This window comes from Cornus florida, unplaced genomic scaffold (assembly GCF_030987335.1).
Source record: "Cornus florida cultivar Cherokee Brave unplaced genomic scaffold, ASM3098733v1 CherokeeBrave_3.0.0_Hap2_Chr05, whole genome shotgun sequence".
In the NCBI taxonomy this organism is placed as follows: Eukaryota; Viridiplantae; Streptophyta; class Magnoliopsida; order Cornales; family Cornaceae; genus Cornus; species Cornus florida.
In genome coordinates this window covers 106,845,272-106,872,755 of record NW_026775575.1, presented here as the reverse complement: position 1 = coordinate 106,872,755, position 27,484 = coordinate 106,845,272, and the positions used below count along the sequence as shown (strand labels likewise).

At 34.1% G+C, this 27,484-nt stretch overlaps 1 protein-coding gene across 1 annotated transcript; it reads right to left on the bottom strand.

The window, feature by feature from the left end:
- Positions 1–218: 218 nt before the first annotated feature.
- Positions 219–13,147, bottom strand: LOC132308324 (kinesin-like protein KIN-14F). Its single transcript, XM_059806374.1, has 18 exons — positions 12,820–13,147; positions 12,172–12,379; positions 10,338–10,501; positions 10,077–10,214; positions 7,594–7,953; positions 6,946–7,014; positions 6,580–6,804; positions 5,718–5,799; positions 5,508–5,603; positions 5,243–5,422; positions 4,191–4,297; positions 3,478–3,656; positions 3,043–3,207; positions 2,652–2,905; positions 2,083–2,246; positions 1,808–1,999; positions 816–1,519; positions 219–655 (listed from the first exon to the last, which is right to left on the bottom strand). The coding sequence occupies exons 2-18, from the start codon at positions 12,314–12,316 to the stop codon at positions 496–498; spliced, it is 3,384 nt and encodes a 1,127-aa protein (XP_059662357.1). The 5' UTR covers positions 12,317–12,379; positions 12,820–13,147; the 3' UTR covers positions 219–495.
- Between the last annotated feature and the right edge of the window lie 14,337 nt (positions 13,148–27,484).

Sequence of the window (27,484 nt, the reverse complement as noted above, 5' to 3'; positions counted from 1 at the left end):
TGATTCTTTATTATGCCATGAGAGACAAATAATGGGTAGAAATAAAAACAATTTCAAGAACAATTGTTTCACTAGGGAGATCACTCAATAGACAAAATTACAGTAAACAAAACCATCCAACAAGGGTGCTTCCTAATTACCTTAAGGCTTAAGTCATCCAACAAGGGTTTAAATTAAGGACGTTTAGAGAAAAAACAAAAGAAGAGAATAAGAATTAATTACGAAAATAAAGACATATATAATGACATTCCGTACATATATATAATGAAGCAACACACTGCTTCAGCACCATAATCAAGTCTATAAACATAAAAAAAACACTGAAGCACTATATTACTACTAGTTTGGCCTAGTCTATAAACATGAATAAAAAATATATAGAAATTTCAAATCCATAAAAGCGAAAGCATGCAACTCGGAACTCCATTTTGAAGAGTCGCTGTACAAAAACTCAATAATTAATAACTGAAATTATCGATGTATGGTGTGAATTACTCAAGGAAAATTTGTAAACTTCCCACGGGACAGAGACCGGCTTCTTCTCAAATCAGGCATAGATGGGTTACTAACTTCCTTTGCATGGCGTATTACTCCGTTTGAACCTTTATTTTCATTTTTACCAGCTAATACAGATTCCACAGTTTGCACTAGTTCTCTGCACAGAAAGGAAGGTTACTCCATTAACACAAGAGAAGAAAGATGATATCAATTGCAGCCGCTACCAACAACTGCACAACTAATTTTAGAAAACTTCAATCAGTATTATTGATTATAATTTTATTCCTCAAGATATCTATATTTTTTTTTGGTCATACCTTGGTTCCACATTTTGAGAGTTCCTTGATAAGTTCCGTTGAAGCTTTTGCACCCTCAAGGTACTAGGCACTGGTGACCTGCCGAGTCCATGCTCATTTTCAGGCTCAGAGAAGTCACTCTTTCGAGACTCTTCCATCTTTGCACCAGTGTCTATCTCAGGAAGCAATGTCACTGCAACATCAGATTTTTGAATTTTAACTGGCAGTTGATGCTTGGCCTTGGCCTTACTCTCAGGTTTGCTTTTCCTGACGCCCCCATGCCTTACATTAAGCACTTGTTTAAACTGCTCATCTTCATGTTCTGTGTGATTTTTCCTGGAGTTCACTCTCTGAAGGTTGTAGAATACATCGGAGATGTTATCCTGCTTGTGCAGCTCTTGGGAACCAAAAAATGGTCTCGTGTTGTTTTCTATTGGTGGGATTACTGGTAATGTGGTAACAGATTTATTGGCAGAAAATCTAGCTGGGAACTGCAGCTTCGAGATAGGGTGGCTGTCATTAATGTCAGGCTTGATCCTACTTCTGATGAGAGCCCCTCTATCCGTTGATATTGATCTCCTAACAGGAGGGGATGGTGACCTTGGCTTGCCTGAGCTCCCTAGTGTCACTTCAGCTAGGAAGGGCATCTTTGGCATTATATCCTTGTCTATAAACTTAGAGGGAAAACGAGACCTCCTCTGCTTACCTGAAGAACAGCTTCTGACCTGAAAAATGACCACAAAGATGAGGAGTCCATAATTTTATATGCCTTTTGTAGCTGAACCACATGGAAATGTAATAATCAATTTAATCCAACAGAAAGACAATTAACAGCATGTATTAGAAGTTCCCAATAAATAAATTTAAATTCGGATTGTGTCATAATTTTTCTCAAGGATGTGGCATCTGTTCCAGACTACAAAATTGTAAATCAAAACAATATGGAAGATGAAGAATGATTTCATTATGACATAGTTTTTCACCTCTTTAAGTAAATTACTTATCGACCTTACCTCAGAGCTTCTAGTATCATCTGCAATGGGTCGCTGAGAGGTTTCAGGCTTCAAGCTGGCAATAATACCGGATCTTGACATTTGCAAAGGTGAAACTGTTTGGGGTCTTTGCAGTTCTATGATACCTCGACAACTTCTCAATTGTTCCAGTTCAGCTTCCTTTCTCTCCAACGACAGCTTGAGATTGGAGATCTGTGTCAAAGTAACTAGAACAATTAGTTCCTGTTATGATGAACCCAAAGTACATCTGAACAAGATATTGATAAAGAATAAACCTCTTCTTTAAGTTCTCGTATGTCACCACTTTCTTTATTAGATCGAGCCGCTCCTAGTTCTATCGAGGCAACCCTCTCTGCAAACTTGAGGGTGCTAATTGTCTCTCCAATGGCATTAACCTCGGGATTTATATGTACAAACATCAATGTTTTGGCATGACCGCCTACAAAGTTGATGCAAATGATAAGAACAATACATTAAACAAAAGACAATGGGAAAGAGCCAGCAAACCATCATGAGATGGGTATCACATGAGATTTTTCTTTTGGCAAACAAAAGTGAATTTGAACAACTGCTAAGCAATTGAAATTTCAGATTGTTTTCACCAAAATACCAGAAGTGTCATTCCTAACATTGTTCAGATTTAGGATTTTATGATAATCCTAATGAAACACATTTTTCATTTTTTTTTCTTCTTTCCATTTAATCATGGAATGGTCTCCACTTCACTGTCTTATTCATGTGTAGTATTATCTATAGATATTCCCAGGGAGAGCTCTTTCTGCTTGTTACATTCAATAATTCGGAAAAAAATCCTCTAAAAGATAGGCTTGACATATTACATTACCTAAAGAATCTTGCAATACTTGAGTAAGCTTGCTATTTCTGTAAGGAATATGTGTACTCTTTTGAGCAAGAGCAGAGATGACATCTCCAAGTGCAGAGAGCGATCTGTTTATGTGTTGGGCTTCCTTCAGTCTTTCACCAACAGCCTCAGATTTATCCACTCTCTCACTTCCAGCCAGATCCACGAGATGAAGGCAACCCTTTAGAATGGAGCCATTAACTAACTCTTTTCCTCGGACATGAACAGTTAGAATGCTGAAAAAAAGGCCATGCTTGCAAACAATTATTAAGAATACTTACATTAACAGTTATGAAAAGATTATGATCTACCAAAGGAACTACAAAAAAGGGATATTCCAAAGGAACAAAAAGAAAAAAGAGAGAAGGTCTACCTGTGAGAACGGCTACTCCGTTCGTTTAAAGCAGTAGCACCCACAGCACGATTTCTTTGACCAATTTTCATCAAATCAAGAACATCTCGAGTACATTTAACTGGAATTAAACTTGCGTCAGGCACATTGAGGCCATTCAATTGAGAATTGTTCCTTATATCTAACGTACAGGAAGTTAAGGTATAATAGTGTTTATTTAATCAAGTATGTTTGATAACACAATTTAAAAACCACTTAAAACTTTAACCAAAGGAAACTTCACTTATCACTTCTAAACTGATTCTCAATTTATAACTAGCACTTAATTTTCAATTTTATCAAACAATACCTAATTCTTTGAAGCTGAAGGGTCAAGATTAGATAGAATAGGAGATGCATATGGAAGCTCAGTAAGTTAATCAAAAGAATTATAAGAAGTAAAACTTGAAAGGATATCTTCTATTAGTGCCATCAATGACCAATAGATCTCTCACTTGTTCATTGTATATTTCAATCATTTGGACTCCTACTTCATATTCTATAATGTCCACCCTCGCCTTTGAAATTTGGAACAGGTCACGCAAAGCTCGATAATTGACACCCCAGGTCTCCTCTGTTGTCAAGTCAGGGCCACTCTATACAAGTGAAAGGCAACCAATAATTAGTAGCCTACATAAAAATGAGACGGTTACTCCGTTCTTGAGAGTGAGGAAATATTTGAATATTGAATATAATAGAATGAGTGTTTTTCTTTTTAATTAATGGATATATTTGGCCATGTCTGATAGGAGAAAATTGAGGGATTGAGTCTTGAAAACTTTCATAACAACAGGCATTGTTTTATCAAAAACCTCACTAACTGGTTAAATAGGAAACTTCAAAATGATATCCACAGAGGTAGAAAAAAAAAAAAAGGGCATCAAATTAGATAGGAGACTTGGATAATACTGATATATAGTATGCAACTAAGTTGTTGGGCTGAATTGGAGCAGTGTGAAGTCACTAAAGTCTACATGAACTGAACAACATGCGTCTTAACCAAATGTATAGTGTGAAAAAGAGTTTAAGAAACACGAATGACTCTCAGTACAATGTATTCCCTTACAAGGTTTTGTTATGTAAGTGGACCTAATTCTATGAAATTAGAAATGAATTTCATAGGATATTACCATTGTGTAAGTCTTCCCTGAGCCAGTTTGTCCATATGCAAAAATGCAAACATTATAACCATCTAGAACAGATCTGATCAACGGTTGAGTATCTACATATATTTGCTCTGTGCATAAGAAGGAAAAGTAATCATGAGCAATTTCTGGAAAACTTACAAACATACAGCATATAAAACCTAGAGTATGAAGCACACAAGAGAGCGGATTTTATGCCAAATGCCTTTTCTAACATTATATTGCATTATGTTCCACAAACACACTGCTATCCCACACCACAAGCACACTGCTATCCAACACATATTGAACATGGCAATGGGGCAATTCACAAAATGTAGCACATAGACTTCCTTTTCTCCTCTAAATTACGGCCAGCTGTGCTTGAAAGCCACATATCTGAAACAATAGTGATCTATAAGATTCTTAATCCCAAGTAGTTAGGACAAGGCTTTGTTGAGCTGAACTGAGGATTTTAAAATTCTAGGGATGTCCATGCTGTGTTTAACACATGAAACAGCATGTATTGGAGTGCATATGCCGATATGACAGTTCTCAGAAAAGAGCAGAGACTTACTATTCTCCTTCTCCTCTAAACCATTGCCAGCTGCTTGACAACCACATATCTGAAATTATAGTGATCTATAAGATTTTTAATCCCAAATAGTTGGGACATGGTTTTGTTGAGTTTGAGTGAAGATTTTAAAATTCTAGAAATATCCATGGTGAATCTGGACAAATGACACAGCATGTTGGACTCCACAGTTTTTGCCGTGTTGAACACAGCTTCCTTTAGAAAATGTATCCATGTTACAATTTTGTTTTTCTTTTCTGTTTGTTTTCTTTATAGGAAAAGCCTTTTTTTCTGTTCCCCCACCCTCTTCATCATTTTATTATTGTTGTTACATCATGAGAAGGTAATTTTTCATTTTCAAGTCTTCGTTTAAAACCATTGGGCATGATAACTTAAACTACTGCAATCCCATAATTACAGAAATTTACAACACAAAGTAATTTGAACTTGAAAAGAGGCACTAATTTTAGACAAAAGAACGTACGTTGCGTCACTTGCGTTCCAAATACTTTGTTGAAAGTGAACATCTTTCTTGCATCTTTACCCTGCTTATGAGGATTGACAATCATGATATTTCCATTTTCTCCAATATAGTCTACTGTTGACTGTCCATCAGATTGCCCTGGTAGAAAAGGCCTCACTCTACAGTATACCCTAATGGTTCCTGTTGGACAGCAAACACCATCAAGTAAGCTTTGTCTCCACAACATTGACAAGGCGTAAAGTTTTGAATTGAAAGAAGAAATCACCTTTCAGGTCTTGTACTAGATTGTAAAGTAAGCGGTTTTCCTCCAAAACCTTGTGGTAGGAAGAAGCGGCCACTTCAAGGCCCTTGACATGGTGCTCTGAGGAAATGAAGAGAGTTAGTTTGCCTGAAGCTTTTAATAAACATAATAAAAACCAATACTTTCTGTTTAACCAGATATGATCTCAATGCAAGCAAATCTCTAAATTCTCACCAAGCCTCTCAAGCTCTTCTTCCCAGCCTAAATGAATCTGCTGGACTTCTGTTTTTGTATCTTGAAAAAATGATTTTAGCTCCTGAGAATAACCAACAGAGATGAACACAAAAAGGTATTGTAATAAGTAACTTTTACCAGATTTAAATTGTGGGGGGCATGAAAAGCCACGAAGGATGAAACATGACTCCCTAAGTAAGAGAGTAAACAAAATATCCAACATATACATTAAAGAACCAACAATAGAAGAAATTAGCCTTTGCCATATATAGAGAAATCAGGCTGTATGTGAGTTAGACAGTGACAAAGAAACCTTTCTGATAGTTTATCTAGCAGCATATTATTGGAGTCACGTCCACCGTGCAAGGGACTCCAAACTCACATAGAGGTACTGACACTGTCAAGAAGGATTTTTCTGTCATCTCCAGTAGTTGAGAGATGGTTGTTCTTATTTCTACAATAATGGTGCTGCTTATTGCCACATATTATTTTTCCCCATTCACGTAGAAGATATTCAGGAAACTGAATTAGTTTTCACTTCACTTTGGTTCTATTTCCAACTTCTTTTTGTTTCTTCTTCATCTCAATTTTCCAAACCTATAAGGGAAATAAGCATCGCCGTGGAACCAACCATTTAAAAAACTCATTTTTGAATCAGATTAATCCTTTCTCATAAGAAGGTTAAGTGATCCAAATTTACTGCTAGTACCCAGATTGCCTGCTTAGGATTGATCATGTAAATCAAAGGAAGGTTGTAGACAAGATAGTAAAATAATTTTAGAATAAAGGAGCTAATGATGTAAATTAAAAATTCAAAATCAAAGTAAAGGAGTGATGATTTTCAATAAGGTGATATTCATACCTCAAGCCGTTTCTGTTGAAAATCAAGTAGTTCTGCATTTCCAGAAGAGTGACCAATCCCAGGCCAGATGTTCTCACGTTTCCCACCACAGGTGCAAAATTTGGAGATATCACTTGATACCGAACTAGTCCTTTGAGCAAGATATCGCGAAATGATCTTTATGAATTCAGATTTTGATAGGGGAATACCATCTGCTTTCAGTATTTTCTTGAGAAGCAGTCCAAGCTGTAGGAGGTAAAGAAACTAGGTCATCTAATGCTTGGGGTTTACTGAAAGACTGCAATAGTAAAAAAATTGATTCCATGGAAGTAATTTTGCACAAAAATTAGTAGCAAAAATATAGGGACATTCCAAAGTTGTTCCCACCTGATGACCATGAGTGGCAAGCAGCTCAGAGATATCCTTAGCTGCCTTCCTGAGCACAGTATCAATGACCTGTGAATTTCGCCGATGAAATACTATCAGATTCTACCAAAACCATGTAGTCTATTTCAAGGGAATACAACACAAGGTTGTCGGCATTTCAAGTTAAAGTTAAAGTTAAGATTCATAAATTATATATCGACAGCTCTATATAGTAACAGGAATTCAAAAGATTAATCTAACAGTTTATTTACCAAATGCAAGTGCACCTAAATTGGGTTGGCATTATCTTGACCACATAACAAAACATATCTAATAATCTATGCATGTCCATTATGTATAGAGAGGGCCAGTTATATACTTTTGTTTCAGTTTGTTATGAAATCCCATGTCAGGTATCTTGAGTCAATTTCATATATGAACCCCCTTGAATGTGTACAAATAATAGATTTCATCAGTTTGCATGATAAAGCGAACAAACGTTCAAGAGCTCCTTGGTTCATGCAGTTGCTATAAATTTTGATTTTCCTCCATTTTCTTCATTTTATGTTTTTCTAAATGTTCCATCCAAACCTCATACAAATCAAAAACACGTGTGCAAAATCAATTGATAGCAAACCATTGACAGAAAGCAGAATGGATCTTACCTACCATTCCATTCAAAGGCAAGTTTTCAATTCCATTCCTTTCTGTAAGATAAGCCTCAAGAAGTTCAAGCCCAAAGCGATCAAAAAGGAAGGTCAACACATTGGCTGATTTGTATTCCTCAATGGAGACCTCACTAGAAAGATGGAGAAATTCAAATAGCTGTTCATATTGTGATGATTCAGAATCATCCAGTGAGTCATCAGCACTTTCACTGCCAACCAAGGAGGATGGTGACCCCTTTGGGAATGATGTGATCCTTACAGTTCCACCATACTTCCAAACTCCAATTCCACCTGCTTGCTTCCACTCGTGGTATCCTTTCAAACAAAGAATGCAGTCCACAACTTTACTTGATGAACCACCCTGTAAATCCAAGTTTCTTTTAAGAAATAGCATCATACACTTGTCAAAGATTGCATAGAAGCACATAGGAATAAGGAGATTATTTATGTTAATGGAAACGAATCTCCACTGGACAATATAGGAAGCTCTCGAACGAGAGAGTTTTATGATTAAGCATATCTCAATATGTAATAGTGCAGTTGTTCACAAGTGGCTATCCTTTTGTTTTCCTGAGAAGCATCATTTCATTCACACATTCATCAATTGTTCCTTCACTAATATTATTTTTTCTCTTTATAAAAGGTCTCCAATTTATATTGTTAATTATCCCTACTGCATTTGACAACAATTATTCTCTATACCCTAAGAATTCAGTTCCTTCATCTTAATTTTAATCCCTTCTATTAGGGTAATAATTTGGCTTTCCACCCAATATCAAATTGAAATCTCACTTTCATATAAGATTTGATTTGCTGAACATGAAATAAAAAATAAAAACAAAAAAAAAAAAAAGATATGCCACTGAAAGTTAAACTTAATATAAAGTTTTACCAATTCTGTTTACTACCATTGAAAGGCTTTTGTTGAGTGACCCAGGGATTCATCCCTCTCTTGGTGAGTAGGATTTCGTTTCTTCGGAAGATTATGAGAGAAGAAAGTGTCATTGTCAAAGAAAAGGGGAAAAAAATTATATGAAAGTAAACATAGGGTACTCACTAGTGTCACATAGAACTAACTAAGTGTTTTAAAATATAAAAGATATTTCACTAAAATTTAAAATTAAAAAGATATGACTTAAAGTTGAAATTAATATTATATTTACCAAATTGGTTTGCCACTATAAAGTCTTTTGGCGGGTGATACAAGAATTCATCCCTATCTTTTAGTAACTGTGATTTCATTTTTTCTTCAAAACTTTATGAAAGTGAGGACATTAACCGGGGAATAAAGAAAAGGAGAAGAGTATGCCATAGTAAATATACGTACTCACTAGCACATGCATGAAGAAAAACAAATATAGGTTCTGAAAAGATGTCTCCCGCCCTTAGAGAGCGTTTGCTTGAACACAAAAACTGAATGGCTCAAATTGCATTCTTTATGAAATTTTATGACACACAAATCATCAGAAAAGATGAAATCAGAGATTAAGAAATTTCAAACTTTCTATTACATATGCGGTGCAACTATTATTTTGGTGTTTCTGCTTGAGCTGTACGAGGCGAAATTCTCATATACGGTTCTCGGAGGGGGAATCCCACCTATCTCAATAAAGTCTATGATTGGTTCGAAGAGCGCCTCGAGATTCAGGCGATTGCAGATGATATAACTAGTAAATACGTTCCTCCCCATGTCAACATATTTTATTGTTTAGGAGGAATTACGCTTACTTGTTTTTTAGTACAAGTAGCTACGGGGTTTGCTATGACTTTTTACTATCGTCCGACCGTTACTGAAGCTTTTGCCTCGGTTCAATACATAATGACTGAAGCTAATTTTTACTATCTTTTAGTAACTGTGATTTCATTTTTTCTTCAAAACTTTATGAAAGTGAGGACATTAACCGGGGAATAAAGAAAAGGAGAAGAGTATGCCATAGTAAATATACGTACTCACTAGCACATGCATGAAGAAAAACAAATATAGGTTCTGAAAAGATGTCTCCCGCCCTTAGAGAGCGTTTGCTTGAACACAAAAACTGAATGGCTCAAATTGCATTCTTTATGAAATTTTATGACACACAAATCATCATTTGAAATTGCGCTATCAAAGAATATGGGATCAATCACCAGGACTGGAAGTATCAAATCAGATTTATGATTTGCCATTTTCACCAATGGCATTATTCACAAAATAGATTTTTGGAAACCCGAGAAGATAGCATTTTTTTTTAAAAGCAAAGTATGACTAAGAGCAGTCATATTTAACAAAAACAACAGAAATGTAGCATTCATCAATAAGGGGCAAGTTGACAGAGCAACACAACTCATTGAACAATACTCGGACCATATCTGCTTTGTCGTTCACACGGATTTGGATGCATTAACATGCACTTTGAATACTCCACTAATTATCTATTTTCTCAAATAGAAATGATAAACAACAGCAATAAAAAATAAATAAAAATAAAAATAAAAAAACAAAACCTTTTCCAAATCGGAGGCCTCGAATGTTAAGAGCTCCATCTTGCCGACAGCAACCAGAAAATTCCTCATGTTCTCGAAATACTGAATTGCAGACTGAGCAGCACCCTCTGTAACATCGATGATTGGATTTTCTACCACCTATTTATAGCCATGTCATGTATGTAAATATATATATATATATATATATATATATATGTGCGTGTATATATCACAATTCACAACAGATGATTAAAGAGAGATAATGAAGAGCTAAGGAAATACCTTGTGAACAGCTCGTGGATTGACTTTGTTGAGGACGTTGCAGAGAATGAGGCCGTTGCGGAGTGCGAGACAGAATTCCTCTTCGGAGGGTTCTTTGGGCAGAACCTCCGACGCACCATTGTCCATCTGACGTAGCCATTCCGCTGCTTGGTACCTCCTTGAAGCTGAACAAATACACACACCACCACCAACTTCATACTAGTTCATGTTTAGCCCTTTGAAATCCCTCAATTTCCCCCCGATAATTTGTATAAGAAATCTACGTATGACAACTGAAATCACGTGATATCAAATCAATGGATTTTGTTATTACTGTATTTTATAGGGTAAATTAAACTGTATTTCCTTTAAGTTTGGATAAATTACATTTGATAGACTATTCATTCCGTCTAATATTTTATTATTTTTATCTTTTCTAACCACATTTATTGGTGGCCGAAAAGTAACTAGTGTAAAAAATCAGTAATGTTTTTATATTATAATAATATATTATATTACAAAAAAAAAAAAAAAAACACCTAATATCAAAAGAGATCAAGATATAAACGTTGTCCGGTCTACTGTGTATAATTTGTGGATACATATCAATTTACTTTACTCTATTATAGATTTCTTATTCTATATACATATTGCAGCCCTGGTAGTGTCTTCTATGCCTCATTTTATTTTTTGGGCGGGATTGGTTGGTAATAAGTAATAACCCTTCAGCTGTTGGACGATGTACTTAGGTCACTGTTTCACACAGACCCATTGACAGGCATCTACCTAATTTGTATGTCGTGTGAAATTAGACAGTGCCAACGTAAGACTGGACCAATTTATAAATGATGGGAAACTTTATATTCCAAAATTTGCTAGTTTTGTAGAAGTTGGGGAGGGCCATTTCTCTACAAATATAGGCCCTAATCCCTCGTTAAATGGCCCACAAACTTATTGATCTTTATTACATTACTAAATTGGTTACCTATTAGAATGTCCTACGAATGTCATATATTTATGCCACCTAATAAATTTATTGTAATGAAAATATATATATATATATAGATTAATTGTCACCCGCTTCAATATTTGCCGTGTCACTGATTAAACAAGTGACAGAGGTCATAATTTGCAATAATCTGTTGATCAAAGTGGACCTCCAACTCTTAAGCACTCATCGAGATGTTCTTGGGCGTGTTTAAAAAAATGGGGCCGGATTGGACCCACCATGCCAAGGTGGTCCATATCAGCATAAGTAATCGGGTACCATTTCTTATGTCTCGACCCACCACAACTGTTCATCATCATGATGTGTCCGCACGATCTTATTTTATTTCCTCTTTTGAACTAAGATTCTGGATGCAACCACACAACTAAACCCTTTAGTGGAAGACTACCAACTTCAACCTACTACTAATCTCTCCCAATATACAAATATTACATTACACTTTATAGTATATTCCTTTTACAAAAAAAAAATTCAAAATAATTTTATTCTTATAAAATAAATTTTCAAAATACTATTTAAAAAAAAAATTAGCACACCTTACTAAACTCCTGTCATTGCAGAAAAATAAAAAAATTCAAACTATTTTTTTTAAAATAAAAAAATAAAAAAAAATAAAAATTATCCACTTCACAAACTCGTGTCATTGCGGAAGAGAATCAAATTAGTGGGAGGTGTTTTTATTTCTATCCTGTGACCTCGATGACAAAACAAAGCAATTATTTTTTTTGATTAAATATTATAATTGCTGTGGAGAGTAAAAGGGTAAAAATAACATACTTTGTAATTGTATATGCTACAATTTGTTGTAGGAAGAGAGTGTTTGGAATAGTTTTTGCATAGATGTACCTGCTTCTTCGGCTTTTCTGTGAGCCAATTCATGATCGTTGATAATCTCTTCAGCGTCACTATTATTGGAGATCAAACTCTTCAATCCTCTCAAGTTCTTGCAAGGAGAGGTGAACCTTTGGTTACAGTTGCTTTCTTGCGGCATCGTCCCCAGTCCCGCCGTCTTTCTCTCTCTAGACCACTTTCTTTCGACACAAACAAGAATTCTCTGTAAATTGACGAAGTCAATATCTCTACATTCTAGACTAATGACAATAACTTGATTAATATACTCATCATAGACATTTAAATTCAGTGTCGATTCAGTCTTTTTATAACAATAGGCAAATTGTTCTCTCTCAGAGAATTGAAAATCAAAAAATAATTCGAAATTTTGCTTAATTGACCTTTTTCAGAAAACAAAGTATGCAAAAAAAAACTGATCAATTTCAAAGAACAATTATTTACAATTTTCTGAAAACTGTTTCTTACTTTGAGAATTATTGAGAACATAACAATTGAATCAAAGACGATTCCTCATCAACTGAATGTACATTTTCATATTTATCGAACAACAGTCATAGACATTTATAATCAAGCTAAGTATATGAAACAGAGTATATATATATATATATATATATATATAAGAGCTAGTTACATTACACTTACCTTTGGTGGTGCGAGGAGTCTTAGTTCCGGCGAACCAAAAATAATAAAGAAATGAGTTGCAGAGTAAGTTTAGATCTGATCTAAAGTAGAAACTTGAAGGTGAAACAAGCTTCTCGTGTGTTGTGAATGAGGATTCAAAAATGCAAGGGACTCATTTAATGTAGGAGAGAGAGAGCAGAGAGAGGCAGAGTGATGTTCTGGGAGGAGAGAGAAAATAAAAAGACCCTGAGAAAAAAAAAAAAGAAACGTTCACTTGTCCTGCTTTGTTGGACAAAAAAATAAAGATCTAACGTCGGTCACGGGGGATTAACGGAGTCGCAACGCCTTGGCCCGCTTGTGGAGTGACTGACGGAGGATTTTCCGGATGTTGGAACGGCGTTATAACGGCGGTGCAACGGTGGGTTAATGGAAGTGAGTAAAGACTCTGTTTTGACTTGTGGTAGTCCTTCCACGTGGCTAGTGATGAAAGCAAACCATCTTGTGACAAGTGTGTTCTACTGTGGGACCCGTCGAACGTTGGACTGGGCGGCAAGATCTCCCCAAATTGATGTGCTTTATAAGGTTTTTATGATGGGGCGTATAAATGAGTTTGTAATATATTCATAAGATGAGGTCTGAATATTCATCAGATAATTGTTATGATATCATTTTATCAACAGCGATGAAGTCAAATTTAACTTAAATAAAAAATAATAATAATAATAATAAAAAGAGTGATCAAGTTCAGTGGAGTTGTAAGTAAGTATTTCACAATATAAATTTCAAACGCACATTACATAAGCCTTTTAATGTATTTATGTAATTCCCTAGTGCACGAATTCAATCACACATTTCAACACAACAAAGGATTCAAATTTCTAAATAAAGCCGCACAACAATTCTAGCAATTTTCAAAAGAATGACCCATTTCCGTATTAATGCATAATTATATATGTGAGGGTATATATATATTAAAAAGTATACATTAGTCAAAATTGCACACTCACACGTCCTTTTAGGAACTCAAATCTTTGACGTTTAAAAGACAGATAAAATATCAGTAAATACAAGTTTAAAACTTCTAAACAACAATTAATCGCGCTAGTATTTTTATTTTTCAAAATTAATCAGGCTCTTATTGGATGCAATCATTTAATCAAATAATGGGCCTATAGAATGGTTGAAATCATAACATGTTTTTCTCTATAATGATACTTGCTGGATAAAGTTGGATGTGCATTATTCAAAATTTAAGATATATTTTTGCGTCCAGACAACAAATTTGAACTTGGACATGAAGGATTGGCAGTGTTTTTTTCTTTTTTTAGGTGATGAGGGAAGAGAAACAAATATTAAATAAGTTTGAAATAGTCCGTCAGTGTCATTTGTTATTATTATTTGGCAGAGAATAACTGATATTAGAGAAAATAGACAAAATCTATTAATTAAAAAAAAAAAAAAGAAATGGACTGACCAAATTTGGCACTACATGGGACAAAATGCAAATATATAATATAATATATATAGTTATTATATACATAACGATGATTCCCCAAAAATGCAACCTAGTTGGACCCAAAAAAAAAAAAAATGTAAATAAACAAAACTTTTCCTTCAGTCATTATACAGTGTTTGTGGATAACAAAATTTTTGAAGCAAGCACCACGACATGACAGATTGATTCTAGTACATGTAATCAGTGGGCCTTCTCCGAATGTGTGCTAGACGATATTTTTCTTAATATCTTGATACGGGTAAATTTTTTCTACCCTTTTAATGATAATATACTAATATTTTTTAGATATTAAATAATAAAATCAAGTGCTTAGCAGAGAAATAAAATCAGTGAGGGAGAGGCTCGATTTTCAAAAAAAGGTCCTACTCTCAAACTCAAAAAATAAAAAATAAATTAAAAAATAAAAAAGTTAGGAAGGACATAAATGCACTCCACATTTTATTTTTTTTCTTAAAGTAAATGATATAAATGCCAATATTTACCAAAAAGTAAAATTATAAAAGTTATTAAAATTTATTATTCTTTAAAAGAAAAAAAAAATAAAATTTATGTATCATTTAAAAAAAAAAACATAAATAGGAAACAAGTCAGGTGCTATGTTTGGGGATGGTAAGATTGGTCATGGTGTAAAGGCAAAAAAGGAAGTGTACGTTGGATGTTTGAAATGAATAAGATCCAAAGTCCAAGCCCCATTTCCGAACGTTGGATCCCTATATTGGAATGATTGCAGAGGTAAAACTTTTTACATTTTGTACCCCATTGAATTGACCACTTGGAGAACAATGCCACTTTCTCTCTCTCTTAAACTACAGTCCACTCTTATAAAGCATGTGAGAGAGACAGAATGCTTGCATATAATACAAGGTCAAAGACTAAGCTACAATTACTTTTTTCTTTTCTTTTTTTTCATCCTACAAATATTTATAAGGGTTTTTTCCTCTAGCAATCATATCCAATAAGTGGAACTAATTGAAAAGGGACTAATACATATATGCTTGTAATATGATCTAAGTGACATTTACGCTATGTTCGGTAAAAGAAGAAAAAAATTGAATAGAAGAGAGAGAAAATTCATAATTTACTATGTTCAAAAAAGTAAAGAGAAAATTTTAATTAATTTTACCATTACATTTACTAATATTTATAATATTATAATTTATAGAAGATATTACTGTAATTTAAATCTTATATAATTTATGATAGTATTTAATTTAAAACTTTTATAATAATCATCTTCCCCTATTTGGGGGATGAAAACTTGTAAAGGAGTCATTTTTCCTCTTTTCTTTTATTTTTTTGTATTATCTCTACCAATTAAAAGAAATTCATTTATTCCTTCCTATTTTCTCAACACACCTTTCTTTCTTCCTATCTAAGAAGAAATTATTCATTGCAACCGTTGCAACAATGACATGATGCAATTACAAATACTCCACTAAAACACACATATAGACTTTTAAATTCTATTGTAGGTCTACTTTACTTTAATGGAGTCTTTGTAACCATTCGTTGTACCACATTTTGTAACAATTGTGATAAATAATTTCTCCGAACACTGCGATGGATAAATTTTAATAGGAAAGTGATATTTGCACTTTATGAAAATACTTTTGTAATGGCCAATGGGGCTCCGAGTTACCCCCCTCCTACTTTACCAAGATAAAATAAATAAAGACCCTCGTAATGTTTTCCTTTACTTTTCTCTTTTTAAGTAAAAGATAAAAATGGAACAATTTCACATTTTACAGTTGTCCTAAAAATTACTATTGCAGTCCACTTTTGGGAGATTATTGCGTGTCATTTCTATTATTAAAAAATAAAAATTATGTGCGATATCACATACTCTTTAGGAACAAAAACAAATGGTAAAAAATACTTTACAATTATTTTAATATATATGGACTTAAATCATAAAACCATCAATCCTATCATTTTTTTATCATAAAATTTCAACTTATTTATAAAAACTCTAACAGTTTATCACGTTACCCCAATTATGTGAATGAACCATTAAGATTTGTTAAATAACTAAATTACCCTTATGATATACCACTTTATTTAAAAAAAACAAAAATTCATATTTTACAAATTATAACATTATTCTCTTACACAAAACAAATAAAAATAAAAATTGATACCACATGGCTAGCATATGTTCTTGCAGTGGTAGTTTTGTCACTAAAATTTGATTGTCAATGCAAATGAAGACCACACGCTAGGTTAACGTCCCAAACTAACAGAATTGGGGCAAAATTATAAATTTGCAATACGGTTAGGGTTTCTACAAACAAGTTAGGGTTTTGACAATGATAATATTGAGGGTTTTATTCATTTAACTTATCCTAAATAGTTGAAAAAAAGTAAAAAAATATTTGATCATGTTTTTTATTAAGTTGAATGCATAGGATGCCTACAATTTTACACTTTTTAAGCAAAGAAAAATTTACTTTTAATTTTTTTTACATGAGTATTTTAATGATCACGTCTTTGTGAAAGTAACCGAGTGATTACCGAATTGCTAGTCTTAATTAAGGAGTTGATAGATGAATGATTAAAAATTTATGAATTTAATGGTTGTCGGATATGATAACTTAATATTTTTCTCTATTGATTTAAATCTTAATATTTTTCATTCTACAATTAACTTGGTTAACTATGTCAAATTTAATTTTATTCGGATTTGCATTAGTTTATTTTAAAGCATTTCCTTGATTTTGGCCTCGTTATTGCTAGTTTATATTTGCCGCCCAATAAATTCTTTTAGTATTTTAAAAAGGGTGAACAACATTAAACTCCCATTTTCTATTTGCATTTTGCACTAAACCCCCCTTTTCAAATTTTATTGTCAAAAAATATCAACTATCCAAGGGGAATGACTTAGCAAACTTACCTTAACGGAAATGGAAATGAAAAAGAAATTGACTTAAATACTCATTAAACCTATTCGAAAATCTACTTTGTGAGTATGTATTATTGCTGTCAAGGAGATAAAAAAATACGATTTTGAAAACAGTCTTTTGTTTAATTAATAAAAAATTATATTTTGTTTGTAAAAGCATGGGTTAAACAATTGCAGAATAATGTCATGATAATTGTCAAGTTTACATTAGTCACATGGAAGAAATAATTTTTTTAGAAAAAAACTATTTTGAAATATAAAAATAAAAAATAAAAAATAATAAGAAGAAAAACATGTCGGCATAAATAATAAAAAAGGAAAAAAAATTAGGCATTATTTCTCGTAATAGTAAAAGAGGAATCCTTTTAACAAATCTGTATAAAATGAAAATCAATAAAAACCAAATAAATAAATGTACAATATAATTAAAAAAAAAATTAGCAGATAAATTTTAAAAAAAAACCTAGATTTATATAGGTATGAAGACTGGATGGAAATGCAAATATAATATAAATAATATTTAATACTATATATTAAATATAACATTATATTATGATACATATTATATATAATATTATAGTGGTATAATAAATAAATATATATATATATATATATATATGAGTAAATAAAAGAAGTTGAGCAAGAAGAAGAGAACGTGATGTTGTAATGGCTAAAAGTAATAATGAAGTATATATATATGAAGGGTATATTAAAATAAGTACAGTGGCATTTTTGTCTTAAAAATATATAAGAAAACTTAATGTCAAAACAGCTCATTTTCAGCTAACTTCCGCCAGTTAAATCATCCTTCACGGATAGTTGAGGGGGGTTTTTTGGTAAAAAATTAGAAAAATGGGGTTTAGTGCAAAACGCGGATGGGAAATAGTGGTTTAATGCAATTCACCCTTCTAAAAATAACTATTTGGGATATAGATAGGCAAAAACTAGGTCGACCCAAGGTAGTGCTTTAAAAAAATTGTAATACAAATATCAATTAATTTAAATATAACCTAATTAACCAACTTTATTGTAGAATAAAAAATTATACAATTTAAAGTGGAATTGGTCATTCCATTGGAATGAAAATCCAATCCACAACTACTATGAAATGACCATTACATTCCCAAGTAAATTTTTTAAAAAAATCAACTTTTCAAAAAATTTTCATATTTCAAGTTCAAAAACCACAACTACCTTCCACCACAACCACCCCCACCTTTCACCACCACCACCACCATCACCTTCCACCACCACTAACACCGTTACCACCACTGTTTTTTACCACCTTCCTTTACCGCAACCACCGTTGCCACCTTCCACTACCACCACCGCCATCGCCTTTCACCACAGCCACCACCGCTACTGCCTTCTACCGCCATCACGTTCCACCACCATCATCGCCCGTCACCATCACCTTTCACCAGCGCCACCACCTTTCATCGTCACCGCCTTTCACAACAACCACCGTCTTCTACCACCACATTTCACCATCGCCATCGCTTTCCATCGTTACTGCATTCCACCACCACCATCACCACCACTACTGTCTTCTATCGTCTTCACCACCACCACCTTTTACCACTACTACCGCCATCGCCTTCCATCACCACCTTTTACCACCACTACCGCCATCGCCTTCCACCACTTTCCACCACCACCTTCGTCATTGCCTTTCATCATCACCATCGCCATCGCCTTCTGTGATACCCCTCGGATCCGAGACACGGGTTGATTAGGCCCAGGCCCAAACCCGAGGGAATATCAAACAATTAAAGTATTTTAAAACGAACACAGATGACAAAAAGAACAATAAAGATAGAATAAAACTGAAAGAAACATTAATTATAAAATCCTCCATGGACAACTGAAAAATGAAACTCCAATCCTCCAAAACTTCAAGGTTACAACTTGGGAATCCACTGATGGACCCCTAACCAAAAGTTCAACTGAAACTGAAAACTGAAAATAGATAATGCTAGAAACATCGAGAGAAGTCCTACGTATTCAGATGAAAGTGAGACTGTCCTCGACAAGCACGATCAAGCTCTAAGGCTGGAACCGTCCTGTACCTGAAAAGAATAATAAAGGAGTGGGTCAGACCCACGAGCAAGTTCTAATCTAACTGCAATCCATACAGTGACCCGATACACAGATACACCGTAGACACCTCACAATATCTATCTAGTCCATACGTATAAAAATATCCACACTAAGGGACATTCACTAGTCTATAATAGGGGTCTCAACCTGAATGGAAGGCAACATACGAATACGCACCCAAAGGTGGGCATGAGTACTTAGACCTAACAGGGTACACCTCAACCTATTATAACCAGCTACGCATCTACTGCATATACGCACCCTAACCAACGAGTCTGAGACTCAAGCTCAACTCGTGGTACCATAACCATATATATAAAGTCCGTCCAAATCCAGGGTATGCAATTCAACTATTTATTAAACTGTCATACAATAAACCAACTAGTTAGTCATTCAACTTATTTAGTTGATATGACTTAACTACAATCCGTTAATCCAGGAAGTCATCCAACTTGTTTACAGCTGATCTGACTTAGTCACAATTAGGATTCGATATCTTTCAATCCATTCCATTAATCCATTAGGTTAGGTTTATGCGTTTTGAGCTAAACCGTCCTTAGTATGTCACCGTCCCATACCGGTACATACCATCCTCCATATCCATGTAAATTACAACATAAATAACAGTTCAATAATTTACAGACCAAAAACTACAATCCAAACAATTGCAGAAAACTATTTAAAATTTCAGCAATTTAACTCCAAACATTTAACCATATAGTTGCAGGAGACGATTTAACAAATCAACAACTAACATCCAGAGCATGCATAGACCAAATTTAATATGTCAGGGACTCCATCATGCATGTGAATAGGTTAAATAATCCTATTATTAACCAATAAATTGCTAAAACAAGTCAGAAGATTGTTTAAATATTTCAGCAGTTTAAATCCAAGCATTAACCATATAGTTGCAGTAAACAAATTAATAATTCAGCAACTAGCCTCCTAAGCATGCATAGATCAAAATTAATAATTAAATGACCTTATCATGCACTTGAATGCATTCTAAAACAAGTTTTATAAACACATTATGTTCCATCAAATTGCTGAATTTTAATTCAACAATTAATTCAACTTCCATTTGTTAAGTGCCTTAATTTTTACACTGTTTGTCCCGACAACTTAGAATTAAACTTTACTCAATTTAGGGTCTTAATGACACTCAAAATTCATTCCTTGATCCCTCTGTAAAGTTCCAAAGTCATTCCAACAGTCTCCATGCTCCAACAGTGAACATAGTATGTAGAAAATTAAAAAAATCGTAAAATAAACCAAAAATACCAAGGGAGCCTGCTCCAGAATTTGGAGCAGGCTCTTTTCCAGCCTAGAGCCGGCTCTAGGACTTCTTAGAGCCGGCTCTACTTTGTTGTGGGACCCGGCTCCCACTTCCATGGAGCCGGCTCTCACCTCCTTTGAGAGCCTCTATCCCCGTTGCTTCGTTTCAGTCCGTCCGCTCCTTCTCTGATCAAATCCAACCACTCTGTTGGTCTCTAAAACCAATCTTAGGACTCTTAATTTAGTCTAGAAGCATTCCCCAAGATTGTTTACAATAGTTTTGCAAACAATTACAGATTTTAATCAAGCCGTTTAAACTAGCATAGTTGAAGAACAATACTGAAACTAAATTGCGACATCAGTTTTATCCCAACCCCTCTGTTCTTCCTCCAATTTTAAATTTGAAGTCTTAAGTTACATCTAGTATCCAATCAGACCTCGGTTGATTTCAGTAAGATTCAAGATAATCAGTGAGACGTTACGCCAAAACAGAGTCAAGAAAACATACGTGCTATAATTGTTTTGTAAATAAATTTCACAGATAAAACGATCAAGTAAAACATATATAAAACATGCATGGTTCAGTTTAAGGCCAATTAATCTCATAGAGATGTCCAGGTGCACAGAACACAAATCAAAGGGAAGGAGGAAGACAAGAACTTGCCTGTACAGTTTTATAAACAGAACCTTGACGCCGTTGTTCTAAGCTTTCCGGCAACCACTGACTACCTTCTAGCCTCCTCTGGTTCTGATCTAATCCACCAAACACCTCCCTTGGTCCTCTCTGTTATTCTCCTTGACAGACCGTTACGACGCTCTGTTATCTCAACTTCTCTCTTTACTGTATACGGGAATATGGTGAATAGGGTTTTAAAAACCCTCGGCAGACGTATACCTATATATTTATAGAGTTATACCCAAACCCTACATTAATTAGAGTCCTAACTAAATCCTAACCGGCCCATAGAACTTAATTAAATCCTGTGTCGGCTAAAGAAACTAAACCCTCAATTTTGAAAAATCGATAATTAAAATACTTCCTAAATTACTTCCTAAATTAAAACCTTTAATAATCAATTAAATAAATAGAATGCAATTTAAACAAATAAATAGATACCAATTAAATACACGTCATACAGGTAAACAATTAAATAAAATAATTAAACCAAATAATCATGCAAAAATACAATAAAAATAATAAATAAATGCCGAGACTATCCTTTTAAAATTAGGGGTATTACACCTTCCACCACCTTCCTTCATTACATTCCACCATCGTCATCATCACGACCTTCCCTCACCACCACCACCACCTTCCACCACCGCCACCGCCACCGCCTTCCACCACCACTTTCCCCCCACTACCACCACTGCCTTCCACTACCACCATAGTCACCTCTACTGTTTTCTACCATCACCACCTACACCACTATCTCCTTTCACCACACTACCGCCGCCGCCTTCCACCATTGCCATCACCGCCGCCTTCCACCACCACCACCGCCGCCTTCCACCATTGCCAACACCGCCGCCTTCCACCACTACCACTACCGCTTTCCACATCCACTGCCATCGTCACCACCATCCACCATTGCCACTGCCACCATTTATTTTTTAAAAATTAGAGAAAAATGTCATTTTGTTAATTTAATTTATTTGTTACCAAGAGAGATATTTTTAAGGATGGCAATGGGGCGGAATTGGGGTGAAGTTGGCTAAACCCTACTCCGCTCCGTTAAAAAATCCGTCATACCAACTCCGAGATGGGTTTATAATTGGTATATGTAATACCTTTAATTTTAAAAGGATAGCCTCGGTATTTTTAATTAATTGTTTTATTGCATATTTTTTTGATTAATTGATTATTTGCTTATTTTGTTTAATTATTTAATTGAATTATTTGCTTATTTGTTTAATTGTATAATTATTTATTTGAATTATTTGTTTTCATTATTATATGTTTATGTGGCAATTTAAATAAATTGTTTGTTTGAGTTATTTGTTTAAATGGAAATTCTGTATTTTTATGGTTTAGGGTTTTATTATATTTTTATGTAGTCGCCGACTTATATTTATAATTAGTTTGGGATTATAATTAGGGTAAAGTAATTGGCCTATAAATATACTTGTATAAGTCTGCCAAGGGTTTTAGAACCCTAATCACGTAACAGTGGAGGCGACGAGATACACAGAGAGGTCTGAGAGAAAACAGAGAGAAAGAAACTTAGGGTTGGCTAAGGCTAAGGTTAAACCAAGGAAAGAACGAAGGGGTGTTGCTCGTGGGTTGAACAAAGGGGCAACAGAGGAGTTAGAGCAGTGAAGGATTGCCAGAAAAGTTAGGAAGACGACGTCGAGATTTTATTCTGAAATCTCCATGGCAAGTTTTATTCTTACTCTTTCCCTTTAATCTGTGTTCTGTGCATGCCTAGATAAGTTCCAGGGTTAAATCGGACTTTAAAAACTGATATTGTATACATGTTAATTATGACTTAAAATTGTTTTATGTGTTGATTTAATTGAAATTAAATTGTCATATAAATTATTTCGTATTGTGTTTAAATTCTTGTAACGATGTATATTGAGTTTACATGTTATTCCGGAGGTTATGAGACATAGTTAGACCTCTAGGAACTTAAACTAAAGATTTCAGAGGGATTTTAACATCGCAGGAGATAAAGATGACGACAGGAAGAAGGGACAGAGCCGACTCCCAAGGGGATGGAGCCGGCTCCCTATTTTTTTTTGGCCATGGCTCTCTGTGAGAGAGAGAGCCGATTCTATGGTTTGACGGAGCCTGCTCCCTAAGGCACAAAGCCAACTCCAAGGGTAAGGGAGCTGGCTCCCTTTGTGTGGGAGCTTGCTCTCAACTTTTGAGAGCAAGCGCTCTTGCTTTAATGTGTACTGGAAGGGATTTTAGGCACTGTTTGGATATTTTGGGGTTCCCGAACTGTTTTGGATTAATATTGAGGATTCTAAATATTATTTCATGTTGTATTAAAACCCCATACTGCATAATTAATGTCTATATGTTAATGAATTGAACAGTATGAAAGCTTAAACAATTTTGCACGCTGTTAACGAATATAAAAGATTTAATTGCTTAGTCTTATTTTAGCAATTTAAATGACTGGAACATGATTTTTAAATCTTGTATTGGATGCATAATATGGTCATATATATTTTAGACTTTATTTATGCTTATTTTGGAGTATAATTGATGAACTACTTATTTTTGTTTTATCAATTATTGGAATGTTTTATGGATTTTAATTGATATTTAAATTTATCATTTATTGCATCAATTATTGGATTTATAGATTTATTTAATGTATTACTTTGGATGTAGCATCATTTATGGATTTTGAAGATATATGCACCGGTATGGGATGGTGGCATATTAGGGACGAATTAGATCAAAACGTTAATCTCTACCTATTCATGCATAACGGAATGGATTTACCAAAAATGTAAATTCTACATATTTTCATGTCAGGTCAACTAAAACAGTTGAATGACATATTGGATGTTTTTTTTTATTTTTTTTTATTTTTTAATGTTCTGTATATGATGGGTTATATTTATATAAATATTTAATTATGGTACTGCGATATGAGCTTGAGTTTCAGAGTCGATGGTTATGGCGCGTATATGTAGTGGGATGCATAACTTGTTATGATAGGATGAGGTATACACTATTAGGCTTAGGTACTCATGCCCACTTTAGGTACGTTTTGCATGTTGTCTTCTATTCAGGTTGAGACCCCCTTTGTAGTCCAGTGAGAGTCCCTTAGTGTGGATATATATATTTATGGACTAGATAGTTATTGTTGAGATATTTAAGATGTATTTGCGTATCGGGTCTATGTTTGGATTGTAGTTTAAATATAACTTGTTCGTGGACCTAACCCACTATTATTTTTTCAGGTATCGGACGGTTCCAGTCTTAAAGTTTGTTCGTGTTGAGCAGAGACGGTCACTCATTCTTCCGAATATGTAGGCCTGCTATTTATGTTTAGTTTTGGATTTCTTCTTTAGTTCAGTTATTCTTCGAGTGGGATTTTTATTAGGGGTCCACTCGATGGATTCCCGAGTTGTTTTATTATTGGACGATGTTATGGATTATGATGGAAGATAAATTAATTAGCATTATTGAGGATTATTATTTAAAATTCTTTTCAGCTTATTTAATTAATTATTTTTAAATTATTTTTGTATTCTGTATTCAATTACATACTTAATTGTTTGGTATCCCTCGGATCTGTGACTCTAGAATTGAGGGGTATCACAGTATACCATTCCCGCCCCTATTCCAGTAGACAAAATACCAACTGCGCCCCGCATATTCCGTTTAATTACGGTAAAGTTGAAACTATTGAATTAATTCCTGAACTTGGAATAGAATACTAAGATCTTGAATCTGATACCCCCGGATTTTCGGATGCGGGTTGGCAGGCCCACGCTCGAATACCCGATGATATAAAAAACGAATAAACAATAATCGAACACGGAGTACAAATATGAGAAAAAGGAATAAATAAATAACTGAAAAGAAACTAAAATGATAATTCATTAATAAAACCTCAGAATAAATTTTCATTAATAAATTCTTCTGATATAAATAATCCTCCAACTTATACAACTCGGGAATCCATGCTATATGGACCCCTGTAAAACCAAACTAACCAACCGATCAACAATCTACAACTAGATGCAGAAATCACAAAGGAAACTCCTATGTAGACAATCCGGAAGAATGATGCAGGCGATCCCTACTCAGCACGAACAATCCCAACACCTGACGAATACCTGAAAAATAATGGTGGGTAAGACCCATAAACAAGTTCTACTCTACTACAGTCTAAGTAGAGACTCGATACGCAGATACATCCTAGACAATCCCAACAACAGCTAAGTAGTCCATATATGTATAAATACACACTATAGGACGCTCGCTAGTTTATAGCTCAATCTCAACCTGGATAGAAGGCATCACGCAAATCGCACACAAAGTGAGCATGAGTACTTAAACCTACCAGGGTACACCTACTATGTCTAGTTATCCATCCTAGGCGATATACGCATCCTAAACAAAAATCTTGAGACTCAAGCTCATATCATGGCTCATAATTATATATATCTATATATAATCCATCCTAAACCAGAACATAAAAAAAAAAAAAAAAAAAAAAAAAAAAAAAAAAAAAAAAAAAAAAAAAAAAGAGAAGAAAACATCTAATATGTCATTCAACTGTTTTAGTTGACCTGACATGAATACATTGGTAGGACTTAACCTTTATAGTTAATCCATTCCCTATTTCAGAATAGGTAGGAATTATGGTTGTGATTTAATCCATACCTAATATGCACCGTCTCATACCGGTGCATATAATCCACCAAAATCCATATAAATTGATAGAAACAGAAATAAAAAGTTCATTAATCATAGTCCTGAGTAAGCATAATGAAAATCTAATATGTATATGATCATATTATGCATCCATTACAAGATTTAAGAATTATGTCACAGTCCGTTAAATTGCTAAATTAAAATAAAGGAATTAAATCCTTTATATCCTTTAACAGCATGCAAAATTGTTTAACTTTCATATTGTTCAATCTATTAGCATATAGATATAAATTATACAATACAGGGTTTTAATATAACATAAAATAATATTTAGAACCCTCTATATTAACCTAAAACAGTTCGGGAACCCCAATCATCCAAACAGTGCTCAAAAACCACCTCCAGTACACACTTGAGCAAGAGAGCTTGCTCTCAAAAGTGGAGAGCGAGCTCCCACACAAAGAGAGCCGGCTCCCCTACCCTTGGAGCCAGCTCTGTGCTTTAGGGAGCCAGTTCCCTTCACCATGGAACCAGCTCTATCCCCTTGGGAGCCAACTCTGTCCCTGTTTCCTGTCGTCGTCTTCGTCTCTGACAATATTAAAATCCCTTTGAAATCTTTAGTTTAAGTTCCTAGAGGTCCAACTATGTCCCATAACTTCCAGAATAACATGTAAACTCCGTACACATCGTTACAAGATTTTAAAAAGAATACGAAACAATTTATATGACAATTCAATTTCAATTGAATCAACACATAAAATAGTTTAAAGTCTGAATTAACATACATACAATATCAGTTTTTAAAGCTCAATTTAATCCTGGAGATTATCTAAGCATGCACAGAACACAAGTCAAAGGGAAAGAGCAAGAAATAGAACTTTGCCTTTGGTTTCAGTTTTGAAACCTTAAACCGTCTTCTCTAATATTTCCGATGACTCATTAACTGCCGTCTACTGCTCCTGGTTCAACCCACAAGCAACCCTCTTCATTCCTTCTTGGTCCGACCTTCAATCTATGGTCAAAACCCCAACTGATCCTTTCAATTTCTCTCAAACATCTCTGTATTTTTTCCCTGCCTCCACTGATACGGGAACAGGGTTCTAAAACCCTTGGCAGACAACAACCTTACATATATATAGGTTTATATAAACCTTAATCCCAACCCGATACTAAGTCGGCTAAACATAAAAGAAAAGAAAAGAAAAGTAAAATATAATTACACACATATATAAAATCCTATACGTGATCACCAAATATATATATATATATATATATATATATATATATATATATATATATATATATATATAATCTCCTAACATAATATTACTAGTATTAACATTAAAAATAAACAATTAATAATAATAATACTCAAATAATCGAACAATTAAATAATTAACAATTAATATTAAACAATTAAACAATTAAACAATTAACAATTAATATTAAACAATTAACAATTAGCCAAATAATTAAACAATTAATTCAATTAAACACATACCATCAAGTCACATAACCACATAGCTACATAATCCATTAAAATGCA

Excerpts from the sequence above, each read along its gene's own strand:
- LOC132308324 (XM_059806374.1), bottom strand. The coding sequence starts at position 12,316 with ATGCCGCAAGAAAGCAACTGTAACCAAAGGTTCACCTCTCCTTGCAAG. Across the intron at positions 10,215-10,337 it reads ATCCACGAGCTGTTCACAAG|GTGGTAGAAAATCCAATCAT; the intron begins GTATTTCCTTAG and ends GGCTATAAATAG. Across the intron at positions 3,657-4,190 it reads CAGGGAAGACTTACACAATG|AGTGGCCCTGACTTGACAAC; the intron begins GTAATATCCTAT and ends TCACTTGTATAG.